At 38.7% G+C, this 16,602-nt stretch overlaps 1 protein-coding gene across 5 annotated transcripts in view; it reads right to left on the bottom strand.

Annotated features, from left to right (window-relative positions):
- The window catches only part of KIAA0586, a 95,269-nt gene that overhangs the window by 30,033 nt on the left and 48,634 nt on the right, over positions 1-16,602 (bottom strand). For all 5 annotated transcript variants that reach the window (XM_081313156.1, XM_081313157.1, XM_081313154.1 and 2 more), the window contains exons 27-32: positions 16,141-16,376; positions 15,416-15,492; positions 13,488-13,622; positions 12,531-12,702; positions 8,696-8,820; positions 5,618-5,705 (exon numbers count right to left, since the gene is read on the bottom strand). In XM_081313156.1, the coding sequence (XP_081169282.1) occupies positions 5,618-5,705; positions 8,696-8,820; positions 12,531-12,702; positions 13,488-13,622; positions 15,416-15,492; positions 16,141-16,376 (833 nt within the window). The remainder of the gene's footprint in view (positions 1-5,617; positions 5,706-8,695; positions 8,821-12,530; positions 12,703-13,487; positions 13,623-15,415; positions 15,493-16,140; positions 16,377-16,602) is intronic.

Below are 16,602 nucleotides of genomic sequence, written 5' to 3'. Positions count from 1 at the left end.
AAGTTAAAGAAAGGTGTAGACGGGACTGTAACCCATAAGGCACGTTTGGTTGCACAAGGTTTTGCCCAAACTACTGAGGATTATGACGAAGTGTTTGCACCCAGTCTAAGGGCAACTACTTTAAGAGCAGCTTTAGTATGGGCGGCTAAAAACCAATATATGGTTACCCATGTAGATGTTGAAACTGCATATCTACATGCTCCATTGCAACATACTATTTATTTAAGAATACCACCAGGATTGACCAGTGATAGAGACCATGATTGTTGGGAATTAAAGAAAAGCCTCTATGGATTGAAACAATCGGGCTATGAGTGGAATAAATGTATAGTTAATGAGTTGAGTGCATTAGGTTTTGTAGCCAGTAATGCTGATCCTTGTTTGTTTAGAAGAGAACACAACGGAGCATTATCTTTTATTTTATTATTCACAGATGATATTGCAATAATAACAAAAACTGAGTTAGAAGCACAAACTATCATTTCAAGATTGCAAACTAAATTCACAATTAGAAATCTTGGGAAAATAAGCCACTATTTGGGGTTAGATATTGTGAAAACAAATAGGGGTTTTAAGGTGTCACAAGCCAGTAAAATATCTCAGTTATTAAAGAGATACAATATGGAAATGTGTAAACCAGCAAAAACTCCGATGGCTATGGATTTTAAGGACACTAATGTTGAGAGTCCTGTATTTGATAAGACTATGTACCAATCTTTGATAGGAAGTCTTATGTATCTGAGTAATTGGACTAGACCTGATATTTCTTACTGTGTAAATCAATTAGCTAGGTACAACAATAATCCAACTGTTAGACACTGGCAATCAGCTAAACGAGTATTAAGGTATTTGAAGCAGACTATTCACTACTCGTTATATCTAGAGCCAAATCGTGAGTTAATCCTTACTGCATATGCAGATGCGAGTTTTGCCTCTGATTCAAACAGTCGTAAATCTACCTCAGGGTTGGCTGTAATGTTGGGTGATTCTTTGATTGGATGGAAGTCTATTAGACAAAAACACATAAGCTTATCTACAATGGAGGCTGAATTTTCATGTCTATCAGTGTTATGTACAGAACTGCTAGTGTACAAACAATTATTGTTAGATATGGGTTTAAATGTAAATGATCCATTTATTGTGTATGAGGACAATCAAGCTGCGATAAAGATGGCTAATAATGCTGCAGTAAGAACAAGATCTAAACATACTGATCTTCGTTATTTAAATGTCAGACAATGTGTCAAAGATAAATTAATACAGTTAGAGTATTGTCCATCTGATGTAAATATTGCAGACCATTTTACGAAGGTACAAAGTGCTGTGAAACACAATGCTAATTGTGAAAGAATGTGCATAAGATTGTAAGAGTTATATATTATTCTACCCAAAGGGGAGAATGTTAGGCATATGGTGTTAGCCTACAATGTTGGGTTGAAAATATATTAACCATAATGCTATGGCTTTAAGAAGTTAATTGGCCAATGGGTGTGTAAGTGTTCTCATGGCCATAAGAGGAAGCTAGGAAAGTAGCTTCTCTCTCTCTCTGAATTCACTGCTCTCTACTGTTACTGTTTTTGCTCTGCTGTTGGTTTACTACTGTTGTAACCTGAACTGTGTATTGACCTCTGGACCGGTAAGAAGACTTTGTATTTTGGATTGCTACTTGGACTGTTTATTTTTGACTGTGCATTTATGTTTTTACACCACCTCAAAGTAAAATACTTTTTGCTTTTAGAACTCAGTGTATTTCTGTGTGTGACTTTTACTGCTCTCAGTGCCCTTCCTTGTCTGTGCAACTCTTTGGTAGCACAAGGAGACCTCTGCACAAATAGATTCCATAACAGTCTTTAATCCTTTTTCCTCATCTTAGCTCCAGTTGGATCAAGTACAGGCACTCTATCTGCATTTTTTCTTCCATCAGAATTAATGATAAATGTTATGGGGAGATGAAAGAGTCGGAAAGAGAACTAAATTCCTGAAATATTATGAAAAGAAATACAACCTTCAAATTATTTAAAATAATAATCCATGAAGGCTCCTTTAAAATTAACACTAAGGTGCTTCAATTATACTATTTAACTGCTCTTTAAATAGTGTATTATCAACTCTATAGTGTCCTATATGGCTTGGCACCTAGACCTTTCCAGGACCAAACTGGTCTGGATGTTGATAGAAGCAGACAAGCATTGTAAACTCTGCTTAGGCTTCTGAAAGTGATTAGGCCTCAGTCCTTATCAATTCTGTTCTTCCAGTCCATAGGAACTGTCCCAGTTATGATGCCAACAAGTTTTGTACCATCCCAAACTTACTTCCTACTGCTCTGTGCTATTTGACAATATCACTGTTTTTCCTATTATACTGTACTGCAAGCTTTTTTTCCAAGCAACACGGCATATTTTGTCACATCATTCTGTCCTTCAAAAGCAATCATCAAAAGAAAATCAAGAAAAATTATCCCACATAAACTATTATTTTTGTATGAATTGTTCATTTTGACTGTGTTGTTAAAGCATCTGGAAGGAGTTTAAAATAAATGAAATTCATTAGAATAATTTGTGATTAATGACAAGGCAACAGCAGCAAAGTGTTTTAAGCAATTAATTTATTAATAGAAGAAATTAGTTCTGTAAACACGCATTAACTTCCAATACTTTTTTTCCTGTACTGCACAGAAACCTTGTAAGTTTTTTCAGACTGTTCCTTGATCATCCATTTCATCATGACAGCTACACTGCTTGCTAAATTTGTGAAATGTTTAATATTCAAGAACAGCAATCCAAAGTAGATCCAACAACTTTAAATGGCAAATAATTTCTATTACTGCCTGATAAAAACCATATGATATTTGGTATAGGAAATTTGGTCCAATATTAAAATAGGCTCAACGATAAAGATTTGTGTAAGAAGCAAAATTTTCACAAGATCCAATGTTTAAAAATGTGTCAGATAGTAATAGTACAGAGTTCTTAATATTTTCCTGTAACCTACCATTGTTTATTTTTATTTATTAGAGCGATACCTTTATATTATATAACTCAAGGGGATGAACATAATGTTTCTTCCCATTTTCCCTAAAACGGTCTTGTGAGATGGGTTGAGCCGAGGGAGAATAAGTGGCCCAAATCAGTCATTTAGCTTCTGTGCCTAGGGGAGAACTAGAACTCATGGTCACCTATTTTGAATCCAGCACCTTAACCACTACACCAAATGTTCTCCTTAATATGATGTAATTACGTATCATGAAAGAGTCAATATATGAAAAGACTTCATCTAAATTTATTGGCCTGTGAAATTTTGAGAGTGCTGATGCTTATAATAGGTAGAAACATTTAAGCATTACATATGCTACAGTATTAAAAAGGTACTGCTTTTCCAGAAAATACGACATATCAAGCAGGGACTTTTTTGAAAGTTCTAGGTAACAGATCAGAAAGCATCTCCTCATTGCTTCCCTCCATTTGGCACTGGCCATCCTAATGGGAACTCTAATGGGAACTCTAATGGCCATCCTAATGGCCAACTCTAATGGGAAGCAATAATGTCCAGCTCATTGGTCAAAGCAACTTTGTCCAAATTGTAGGATTAACAGGACAAAACCGACATCTATTTGCACCTGATTGCAGGCCTTAAGCATAAAGCAAGGCTTCATTAAAAAGTTAAAAGGGTAATTATCTGGCAAATCTAGAGGTTACTGGAATCAGAAATAACTAACAACTTATATGGTTTTCTTACCAGAATTTACCAATAAAGCTTCTGAAAATAAATATTAATTTTGTAATGTATTTAATATAGATAATAGGAGAAAGTTTGAAAGGAAAGCTTCCCAATATTTCCAATAAGTCCAGCAACCTCAGAATCCAAATCAATCGCACAGCCAACCAGACAATACTGACCCTCAACCAACCCACACAAGCCCTCTCCCCTCCCCACCAGCAGTTCTCTTCCCAATGACCCTGACCTGATATAACCCCACCCCATCACAAGCCTCTCACTGATGACTCACACCTGACCCATCACAAGACCCTCACTTGATAACCCACATCTGAAGCCCTTATAAACAGAAGGACATTGACACTGACATCCTCTAAGCTCCACTGAAGATGTTACCTGGTAACAAAACATTCGGAAACCAAACCATAAGCTTGGAGAACGAACCTTCACCCCCTAATCTCTCTCTCGCACACATACACACACACACATATACACATACACGTGCTACCATACACAAACATTTTGATTCAAACAAGAAACACTTCATTCTTTATAAACTTGTAACTATATACTGCTCATAGTTCATGATTATTTAAAAAAATAAGTAATATTTACTATATTATAGTGAAGAGCCTATAAAATTTCCAGCATAAATATATTACTGCTGCTAAGCTTGTAAGCCGCCCTGAGTCTTCGGAGAAGGGCGGGATATAAATGGAATTAAAATAAAAAATAAAATAAATATTATAGATGAAATATATATTACCATGATAATTTGTTGAATGTAAAATCATTCTTCATCATTTTCAAGATAATCTCCTTTATGTCCAACAGGACATTTTATTATGTAGAAAAAGGCTGTAATCTGAAGCTATCTCCAACTGATCTAGGGCTAAAAGACTTTAGCTTGCCATAAAATAATAAACATCAACAATTATCCTGCTACAACATGGTCTAATTAAATTCTGTTTTATATGGCATTTACAGCAAAGCAGTTATCCCTTAAATAGCCACTAACATCTAGAATAATTTTGTTGGTTGTGTCATTTTCCATTTTGTAAGAAGGGGAGCTCTATTCATAGCCTTCCTCCCTTATAAGCACAAGCCACTGCCATCTGGTGGTCAAGAAGTCAGATGCAAGCAGATTGGCTAAAACTTCATATATGCTCTCCAGCATCAAATGAGGATTTACCTCAAAAGAGATCATTCATGGGAGCCACCGCTAATCCCAGTTTTCAGACAAGTATAACTGTATAAGAAAATGCAAATATATGTTTTTATACTCTGTTAGATATCTCTGCATTATTTTTCCCTCAGGAAACTTTGAAAAGTTCAGAATCTCAAAAGAGATTGAAGCATGATTCTATAATCTATATCCTTCAATCTCGCCATTTCTCTCAATATCTATACCACTGAATTTTAACAGCTTGCAAAATTGAGATAAGTAATATACAAGAGATACAATTTTCCTTTTTTTGGTGGTGCTTCTGAGTCAGGAACTCCTGGCAAGTTCCTGGACCAGTTCCTACAGTTTTCTGGATAAGATTTTCAGAAGTGGCTTGCCTTTCTCTTCTTCCTAGGTCTGAGAAAGAGTAACTGGTCCAAGGTCACTCAGCTGATTTCTTTTTTTAATGCCTAAGACCTTTTCCTTTCGGACTTGGATTACTTGGAAGCCCTGTTCAGGGTGGATAGAACTGGGAACTCTCTGGCCTATTCTCATGTGTCTTTACCTTTACTTCACCCATGTATCCATTCCTTACCTTTGGTGTTCAAGCAATGGGTTAAAAAGAGTGACAAAAATATACTCAGCCCTCAACTTTATGCAGCACTCACATCCCCCAAATCTGACAATTCAATATGGGTCAGGGCAACAGGTTTCAAACACAGTAACAGGATAATTTACCTTTCTGCTGTGTATGTTCGGATTTTGGTTTTACACAGATGATTCTGGAATTCACTGGTATTTCCTGGAGTGCTTCTTGGGGCTTTGTCTGCGTGGCAGTTATAAAACACGTTAATATTATGATATCTAACTGGATCAAGTAACTTCAAGAACCGAATTAAAAAAATATTGTTCCACATTTATCTTTGTCCACGCTTTCTTTCCAGCACACATGAAAGCAGTACTGATAAAATGAGACCTAATCCATAATGGCCATTCATACCAATTAGAATAAACAGAACACTAGACTGTAGTTTTATAACATTTGCCCTGAACACGGAGATATTTTTTTACTTTGAAATGAGTAACGGAAGATGTGAGAAATCATATTTTGTGGATCAACCCCTACCATCTATCAAAAATTGACATTTCTCAGTAAGTACTGTCATAAACTGAGGTGACTTCTTTTAAGAGATGCTCCTCTCAAAGATATGTTTCAAAAGTAGCAAAATCCTTGTTTACCCTAAGCATTTGAGACTATTTTACTTTATTAATTCCAGTGGCAGCATTTAACTAAATTGATCTTGAAAATCTAAGCGAAGCGGGGCTGGGTCTGATTGGACGGGGGAAGAGAAGATACTAAGGGTATAGCCAAACTGAAAGTTTAGAAAATATACAGGGAAAAAATAATTACACGTCATGTACATATGGTTTGTTTATGTATTTATTTCATCATCCAACTCACCACAGTAACTCTGAGTGGTTAAAGCATATAAAATCCTTAAAAAACAAATACAGGCAATAATATGTGCAACCCCAAATCCATAGCCATACACAGAGACATATATACACCTAAATGGCTACCAAGGCAATACTCAAACAACAAATGCCACAACATGTCTTGGGCACAAATCAATCTCCTTACCCCCAAGCCTGGAAACACAAACAAATCTAAAGCTTTCCGAGCAGTTGGCAAGATTATGGCAAGTTGAATCGCAAGCCTTTTTGATTCTGCTTTCCAGTCTGATTCAGGTTCAGAAAGTCATGGACAATGTGGTCCCTGAATTTCTTACAGAATAGCAGAGTTGGAAAGGACCTTGGAGGTTTTCTAGTCCAACCCTCTGCTCAGGCAGGAAGCCCTATACCATTTCAGACAAATGGTTCTCCAATCTCTTCTTAAAAACTTCCAGTAATAGGGTTCAAAAGGCCCATTTTCTGGGTCTCACTAAATGGGATCCAAAGCACGCCTGTCCTGTTGGACCTCACATTATAAACAATTGGAGAGAAGCAGTCCCACAAATAATCCAGTGCCATGCCATATAAGGCATTATAAGTAATAACCAGCACTTGAATTGTATCTGAAAGCAGTGCAGCTTGAAAAGCAATGGTGTTACATGGGTGTAACTAAAGTGTGCAGTTACAGCTTCTGGATGTTTTTTTAAGAGTAACCCTATACAAAATACATTGCAGTAATTCTTGACTAGGACAAGAGTGACTGTAAACAGTGCTTCCTGATCCAGGAAAAGGTACAACTGCCACATAAGATAAAATTGAGCAAAAGACCTCCTCGTGATGGCCGCAACCTGTTCATCAAACATGAGCTGAGAGTCCAGGAGGAGTCCCAAATGTGAACTGGTTCTATCTGGGCTAGGACAACTCCTAACACTCTAAGCTATTTAGCCTTGCTAAGGTTACGTTGAAGACTGTTCCTTCCCTCCAGACTTCCTTAGCCTCCAGAAACTGTGATAGAACCTCCAAAGCATCACATGGCCGACCGGGGTATGATCAACATTCTGTTGATATCTTACTCTGTACCACTGCATGACCTCAATCAGCAGCTTTAGGTGGATGTTAGTTGTCAGGCAAAGGCTATCAGAACCACTTGTGAGGACTCAACAGTAGTTTTATAGCGAGTCATCTATGTTATAAGAATCTTGACAGACTAACTGCATTCCCTTGGGATCGGCAAGATAAGGCTTCAAGGATTCTGGGGGAGGTCCGTCCTGTGCCACTTACTGCATGCGAAGACTCTAAAATCAGGGCCCTCTTAACCATTCCCTCCAGTCTGAAAACCCTTCTCTAAAAAGGAATGTTTGGAGACAGGGCAAATATTTCCCAACATTCTTGGGTCCAGTGATGGCTTCTGGAGGAGAGGGTGAACCATTGCCTTCTTAAGTATAAACCGGACTTCCCCTTTCCTCAAGACCAAATTAACTACCACCAAGACCAACCACATCTCCTCTCTCAGTAAGCCTTAGCTAAACAGGAGGACCATGGATCCAATTTATAGGTGGTCACATTCACTGTTCCAAGGACCCCATCCACTTCCTCAGGACTAACAGGATCACACCTGTCCTAGATAATCAAACCAGACTGAGCCACAGTCAACTCCATAGGATTGCCTCAATGCCTCGGTGTCCAACTGGGAGTGAATCTGAGATACTTTATCTGGCAGATGCTTAGAATATTCCTCGCAACAGTCTGCAAGGCAACTCCCCCATATCTGGAGGGTCCAGGCCTCTCTAAACAGGGCTGCTCTCTAGAAGGCAGAGAAATACTGATTTTTCATCACCTTTACTGACATAGGTACTACAAAATCTATGTAGGTGGGACTATGAAATGACAAGAAGCTGAGCTGGATTTTTAGTTATATGAATGTGTATTTACATTTTGGATGGGTAATAAGAAATGGGATGCAAATATTCCATGCAAAGAAACAAAATCTAGACAGCTATCTCCATGGTAGCTGAAACTATCAACAAAAACTTCTTGTAACATCTGAATTCAACTTCAGTCCATATGAATTCAGATTAGAAAAACACTTTTCTTTTTCCTGAGGACAAAATAACAGCTTCAAAACCCACTCCAGATATAAGAGTAGGACAATACACAAAAAACACGAGATTCTACCTCTAATGAAATCTTGTAAAATGCATAGGAAGAGGCTACACTGAAATATACAGAAAAGCTTTTCCAAAGTCCAGAATACCTCTTCTTGGCTTTGGGTCATTAGCACAATTACATCCATTTGAGTACTCTATATTTAAAAGAATACTAAAACAGCCTAATACATTGGCTAAGGCTCTTCAGTCGTATTACCTGCAATGAGTCATCCAACTGAGGTGTCAGGTTGGTGTTTCCATATGCCCCTAGAGAGCCAGGTTGAGCCAGTTCAGCTATGCTCATTGGCCCATGAGTAACATCAGGAACACCAAGAATATCTCCTGAGAGATTAAAAACATATTAACAGCACGGTTTCTATTTAAAATTTTATTATTTCTAATGCACAACTATAAATGAAAAATGGCTTGATAAATCACTGTATGTGAGATCACATGGCTAAAACACTGCTGTCAACATTCTTTGTAGGTTATTCTCAGATAAGAGGAGCAAATCTTTCATTTACTCACTGTATTTTGAACATGTTCCTTATGTTAACAGAGTAGCTCACTGCACTTTACACACAGGCTCGTGATTTTTCGAAATAACTGGTGGGAATTTTGCCAACGGAGAGAAAATGTTTTGAATGTTGGCATAAATAAAGTTTAGTCATAAATCTCTTAATATCATCTTTTTAAAATATTGGGAGAAAGCATAATGAAAGTTTTCATGAAGAGTTGCACCACACAAAATGGGGGCAATTTTAACCCTAAATTATACATTATACCTTAATTGTTGCAATGACACAATAGTACATACAGGAATTTACTTTTTTCCCCCTACAGTTGTTCTACTTTCAGTCTTATTTCTTTCACTATCTTCTTTTTGTCCCCATACCCATATTTCACCTGGCCAACTCCTGATGCTAAAAAAACAGGTATGTCCCATATTCAAAACATCTTATCATCCTTATTTTCTTCACTAATTCTCTCAATCTGTCATCATAAATTATGCTTTCAGAGTTACATTCATTCCTTTGACATCTATGTCCACGAATACATTTATAATTAAAATATGTATTCAACACAGATCTTTTCCTGAACAAATACACATCAAACAATCCCATTGTCATTAACTGAGCTTCTACATGACCCAATCACTTTTACTATAGTTTCATCTTGGTCCCGCTTAGTCCACCTTCTGCTGTTGTGAGCGAGTCACCCTGCCACCATCCCTGCTTGCCCCTCTCCCTGCCAGGGAACTCTCAAGGTCCGCCAGAACGTGCCGAAGGAGAGGTCCTTCTCCCCAAACTCGGGTGTGATTGGCAGCTTGCCAGCTCAGATGTGGATAAAAGTCCTCAAGCTCAGAATGGTGTGTGTGTGTGTGTGCGCGCGCGCACGTGGGCGGGGAACAATGACTCCTGCTTAGCCCGCCTTTTGGGGGGGCGCTGTAAAGTGTGGCAAGGAAGCCTTTGGAGAAGGAGTGTGGGGTGGAGGGAATTTTCACCTCCCTCAAGCAGGACCAGCTTTGGAAACCAGAGCTGAAGGCCTAGGCTTGAAGTGAGAGTTGTCCTCGTGGCAAGTTGACTGGGGCAATGTGTCTGGCAGTGAGGCGGCAGTGGCAAGGAGGTGGTGATGAGGTGACAGCAGCAAGTTGTCCTAGGCCCAAGAATATATGTAGCTCAGGACTGAACTATGTGGTCTTTGGTGCTCTCTGAACTTGGTTGTTTGCTTGCAAATATTTCATTACCCAGCCAGATAACATCATCTCTGCTAGTGAGAATGGGGTTTGCTCCCTGTTTACATATGGTAGCTTGCCCTGCCAGTCTTGGTGGGGGTGTAGTTTTCTCCTTGGTAGTTCCTTGATCAGGGTATTATTTTTTGTTTGATTTTTTTTGGTCTGGTGTTAATTCCTGCTTATTTGGTCTTAATGTTCTCTTTCTAAAATTTTGAGATTTAATTTGGTCTGGGATGCTTAGTTTCCCTGTTGAAAATATGGTTGAGTCTGCCCATCTGAGACATCGATAGACACAAACCATATTTACATGCAGTATACACAGGGCAGAATAAGCTTAAAGTCCTCACTTAACAACTATGCTGACCTCACCTAACAACTGCAAACAAATTTGCCAGAACTGCTGTTGCAGCTGTATTAAATGTATAGTAGGTTGTTGTGATTCCTCACCAGCCAGTGGATCTGGCAGCTGACTCTGAGGAATCAGATGAGGAGGAGGGGCCTGGAGTGACATTAGAGTCAGAGGAAGGCTCTGAGGAGCTCCAAGACTTACAGTCAGACAAGAAGCCTGGCCCCTCTACTCGCATGCAGGCTGAGACACAGCTGTGCTGGTACCCTGAGTTGGACAGTGATGAAAAACAGTTGGGACAAATCACGGATGCACAAATGCGCAGGAAAGAGAAGTGAGTAGGACAGAGGAATGCAATGGGGTGGCTCCAAAGGCAAAGGAGAAGGCATTAGGAAGCCATGTCTTGGCTGAATTATAAAAAGGGAAGGTGTGGGAGGTGCTGGTTGCTGAAGGCAACCGTTCATGTTGAGGATCGAGTGTCTGTGGACTGGGTTTGTTTGCCTTGGACATTGACTCAGGTCTGTGAGAATAAAAGGGGTTGTTTTTTCTTGCGGTTCCTGCCTGTTTCTTGGAAGAGGGGTTTCTCCTCGTGAGCATAGCAAGGACTCACATAGGCTGGGACAAAACATAGGCAGTCCTTATTTAGCAAGTACAAGTGGACCAGAAACTTTGTTGTTAAGTGAAGTTGTCACTAAGTGAAACCACATCTTTGCTCATGATCTTATCTCAGCTTTGCTTTATAAACCTGTGAAGGTCATAAATGTGAGGAATGGTCTAAAATTACTTTTTCATCAACATCAGAATTGCGTACAATCACTAAATGAAGTAATTGCTAACTAAGGACTACCTATACTTCACACTAAGCTGAATTTTTCTATTAAAACATTAACCACAAAAAATATTGATTTTTATTGAAAATCTTGATAGAATTACCATTATTTAATACCAGGAATCAGTTAACATGCTTTTTATTTCCAAGTATTCAAGCTCAATGTTTATTGTAAAAAGCTCATTTAATATGTTTCTTTAATCTGTGTATAAAGACAGATTCTGAAAATATGTAATCTTTATAACCAGATGATCTCATATGCTACATAACTGTTAATAATTCTGAATTATAATGCAAGCAATAAGCTTAAAATAAAATATGGGCATTTAGCCTAAACTATTGATGGAATGACATGTAACGATGCTGTACATTATTCATATTTTTTTACAGAATTAGCATAAAAAGTTGCAACTATCTAAGAGTTCTATTGCTTCCCTCAAGCAAAATGTGTTCTGGGCTAAGCGTGTTATTTTAAGTATGCTGTCTTTGGCTGTTTTAAATCAAGAGCTCTTGAAGCAAGAAAATACTTTTAATTCAAGTATTTGCTTTCTGAAAATACTAAAATGTAAACATATATGTCAATATTGGAAAGTGCCCATTACAGAATTGGGCCTCAAGACTCCTTTCATGAAGCTATGACTCTAAGGTCAAGGCAAAGGTTTTGCTCACCTTCTTATCTTACAGCCAAGAAAAGACAGGATCTGATGATTTCTAAGGGCTCTCCCCATTGAACTATGACCTCTGCCTAAGCTCTTGCTTGATTGGCAACAGAAATTCAGGATTTAAACCAAGGAGAATATCTTAAGAAATATGCTGCAATAGCAGCTCCAAATTCCAAAGACTAATGTATGCCAGCCTGAACATGCACATTCCGTCTCGCTCTCTAAAAGCCAGCAAATCTTAGCCAGAGAAGCTACCTTTCTTAATGTGTTTAATCCACATAATCCCTACATAATTTAAATATTGGTTAGCATACCACGTGGCATTAGGTTTTACCTGTCTCCAAGGATTTAGAGTTGAGAAGTAACCCTTCCAGATGTTTTAAACCCATGGTTTTATGTTGTAAATTGGTAACTGGAAACTTTTTCAGGCTATATTATGATCTGTTTGAGTACTTCATAATAATTTATATAAACTAATACCTGCAACATTGTCGCACTGTCCTGACGACGGCATCTGTTGAGTTAATTCTTTAGAAACATGTCTGGTAGTCTGGCCCATGTAAACAGAGTGTCCCATTAGGATACTTTCAGCAGTTTTTGTTAGCCTTGGTCTTTGACCCTCGCTAAGTTCCCCAGCACTGTTGTCAGTATCCTAAAGAGAGAGAGAGAGAGACATAGAGTTGCACAAGGTGGGCAGAGGGAACACTTAAGTAGAATCAAGGAAAGGGAGGGGGAGGACAATTCAAATGGGAGAGGGAGGGGAGATCAGCTTTCTTTTATTTATTAAAAAGATCCCTGAACTGGAGAGAGGAGAGCAGCATCAATTTATCTTTATCTCTTTTTCTTTTTATAAAAAAGAATCCGTCTTAAAAGAGACACAAGAGCTCTTCTGCAATCAGGTGCTTACACAGCACTGTATGGTATTGTTTACAAAAAGATGGACTAGAACAATTCTCACAAGCATGCATAGAAGCTCTTTTTAATAATAATAATTTGATTTATTACCACTAATAATTACTACTGCTGTTAATAGTCTGAGTCATTATCACATGGTTGGATCATCAAATAAGCGATGTTCCAAACATGGAAACAACAGGTGTCATAAGAACATTAAAACATTTATGGGGAAAAATAACGAGGTAGTAGAAGACAATGTTGGAGATTGGAAATGCAAAAATATGGGATTGTCAGTATTAGAAGAGGGATTTTCCACTCTTTATCATCCTTTTTATTTGTTGCTACGATGCCACATTCAGTGATTTTTAAGAAAACAAATGTTGGCTACCAAACAGCAAAAATGCTAATAAAACTTCACATTTGTTTTATGTGTTTGCTCCACTACCAATGAGTCTTCGTAGATCATAGTAAAGGAATGTGGCCTTCGAAAGAAAAAAAGTTGCCCATTCCTATTTCAACAGATTTAGAAATAAATGGTACCTCTGAATGGCAACTTTCTTCATGCAAAGTAAGTGGCGCTTGATTCAGTTTTGAAAAGAGAGAAAGGACCTGATCTCTGTGGGGTCCTCTGTGAGGTCTCCGTATCACTTGTCCCTCACTGGGAGGATCATAATCCTAAAAGACACAATAGTGGGTTGTTTTTTCCCCCAAGCTACTCATAAAAGATAAATCACATTCCTGACATTCCGGGCTCTCACAATGAAATAGCATCTTAAAAAATAGGAGCATTAAAGCACTTATCAGAAAAAGTACTGAGGCCTTATTACAGCATCAATATACACTTATATACATACATATGTATGTATGTATGTATATGTTGGAATCAGGCTGTGTCCATTGAATAAAATAAATAAACAATAAACATGATGTTCTTGGAAAACCATCCCCAATCTTCTACCAGCCAGATATATTGGGACTGCAATTCCCAGAATTCTCAGTTTGCACAATGGCTAAGAGTTTTAATTCCACTTAATTTGAAATATCAGGTTGGGCACAGTTACTCAATCTTTCCCCTCCTTTCAGTAGGGAAAAATCTTGCTAATTAAATCTGGATTTTTATTATGCATACACATTACTGCTCCAACCACTGAGATAAATCTGCTCATTTATCCAATATCTAGAAATAACTACAAACTGGCAGTACATGGACTAACATGGATCATGATCAACAGGAATAAAGGTATTCCTTCAGTTATGACAACAACTGGCACCAGAATTTCCATCAATGCAGTCATAAAGTGCATTGCCACAAGACTGTGTCACTTAGCAATAGTAATTCCTGCAGTTCCAATTGCTGTCATTAAGCAAGGATTGTGGGTTGTTAAGTAAGCACCTCCTTGCAACTTCCTGCTGGCTTCCATCAACCAAAGTAAATGGGGAAGCCAGCAGGAAATTCCAAGTCCCAAACAGCTAGCAAGCAGGCTGGGAGGCAGGTAAGGAACTGTTGCCAGGTGGGAGAGGGTACAGCAGAAGCTCAGTGGGATTTGGGGTGGCTGTTGCCAGGTGGGAGAGGGTACAGCAGAAGCTCAGTGGGATTTGGGGTGGCTGTTGCCAGGTGGTAGAGGGTACGTAAGAGGCGAGGAAGTGTAGTGCGAGCGCAACAAACTTCGGGAAGGCTGCACAGATGGGGGAGATTTACTGGAGCTTCCCTGTTAACTTTGCTTGTGGGAAACTGGCAGGAAGGTCACAAATTGCAAACATGTGACTGTGGGTTGCTGCAACTGTTATAATGGCAAGCGGGTTGCCAAGTGCCCTGAACACAATTGCATGTCTGCAGGGTGCTCGGAGAGCTGGTATTTTGAATACTGGTTGTAACCACTACTCGTTCAATGCCAGGATAAGTTTGAATGGTCACAGAACAAGTGGTTGTTAACCAAGGACTACCTGTATGACACCAGCCTTATTCAAGCACTGGGCTCTTTTCTCTAAACATCACAGCTTCCTAGACAATACTGGAATTACTAATCAAATGAAGTAGGCACCAAGGTCAATTCCTATCTTACATTTTCAATGGAACTAAGGGGAAATGATGACAAGAGTAGAGAAGAGTTGACATTTTGGATACGAAGCCCATAACACACTGTGTCAACACCTAGTTACTGTGGTAAATACAGTACTGCTTTCAACTGAAGAAGCATATCATTGATTTGGGCTTCCCAGAGATTTTGCTACCAGCCCTTCAGCTTGGATTTAAAAATGAATATTAACCCTGTATGAAAGCAGACTAGTTACCATTTTGGTCAGCCAGGATGCAAGTATGATCCTTTTCCTATTTCATAAGCCAATCTCCTACTCTGCTATTTACATAAAACTGTCATTTACGGAAATCGTTTAGATGACCTACTCCATTAAACTACAGCATCATATTTGGTTCAGTGTTTTAATTTAAAATGTTTAAATTTTATTACCATCTCATGGGCGTCATGAAGGGTGCTGGCCAAACTGTCACTGAGGTTTGGAAAAGGTAGCCCTCCTTCTGCCAAAGCTATAAAGATGAGAAGCACACAATTATGAAGTGAACACTTGGGCTGCAGCTGGATTTCTGTCTGCAAATCTATCTGGAAAACAGATTTTTGAGAAGGGTAGGAAAATCCTCCCTCTAGACTAGGTTCAAAATTTATTTTGGCCAAAGTCTACAGCAATCCCTCTTGCGCTGTTTTGGCATCATCTCTCTTCCCCTTTAATCTGAAAGGCCTTCTTCCTTTTCCTTCCAAATCAGTAGGACTCATAAATGTGATTGCGCCAGGCTATCGGGTCAAATCTGCTTACAAAATACCCACGAGGGAAAGAAAAAGCAATTACTTCATTCGAAACCCCAAAACTATGGGATGGAAGAGAGAATGTCTCAAGTTACAAAAGCATTTTTCAGAGCTGTGGCATTTTTATTGTGTGAAAAGATATTCTCAACCCTTCCTATCTGGATTATACCGAATGATATCAAACTAGTCTTTTTAAATATGTAAAACCTCTCCTTGTGTTCTCCAGAAAAATAAAACCAGCAAAAAAATCTAAACCTCTTACAAAGTTACCCTTGGAGTTGTGTTACTATAGGACATCTGTCAGGACTTGATTTTCTTGGATATGGAGTCCTTAAAACGCTACAAGAATGATAGAAGGTCAGAGAAAGCATCACCTTTTGCAGCCAGCAGCTGACCATAGCTGTACAGAATTTCTCCTTCAGAAATAGGCCTGTCTGCAGCCTCAGTTTCTGTGGAGGTCGGACTGCTTTCTTCTGAGGAGCCAGAACTGGATGTTTCCACGGAAGCTGACGGAGGTTCTTCAGGAACTGGGCTGTGGCTCTCAGGCACCTCAGGAGAAACTGGCAATACCAAAATCTCTGGCTCTTCATGCTTACCCACGGACATTATACTAAAAAGGAACAAAGAAAACCCCTGTAAATAATAGAGGACGCATATTTGCTAGCATTTCTTTAAATATATGTCCTATTTTTGACGCACATTTTTGGCACATATTTGCTAGCATTTCTTGAAAATGCCTCACTATCCGACCAGCAGATAAAGGTCAAATCGCAATTATCATGGACAAAACACAATACATACAAAAAGCCAAAGAATTACTGGAGGACAAAGAAGCC

The sequence above is a fragment of the Vipera berus genome (genome assembly GCF_964194415.1).
Source record: "Vipera berus genome assembly, chromosome: 1".
Taxonomy (NCBI): Eukaryota; Metazoa; Chordata; class Lepidosauria; order Squamata; family Viperidae; genus Vipera; species Vipera berus.
The sequence above is the reverse complement of the archived record's forward strand: the minus strand, read 5'-3'. Positions and strand labels throughout refer to the sequence as shown.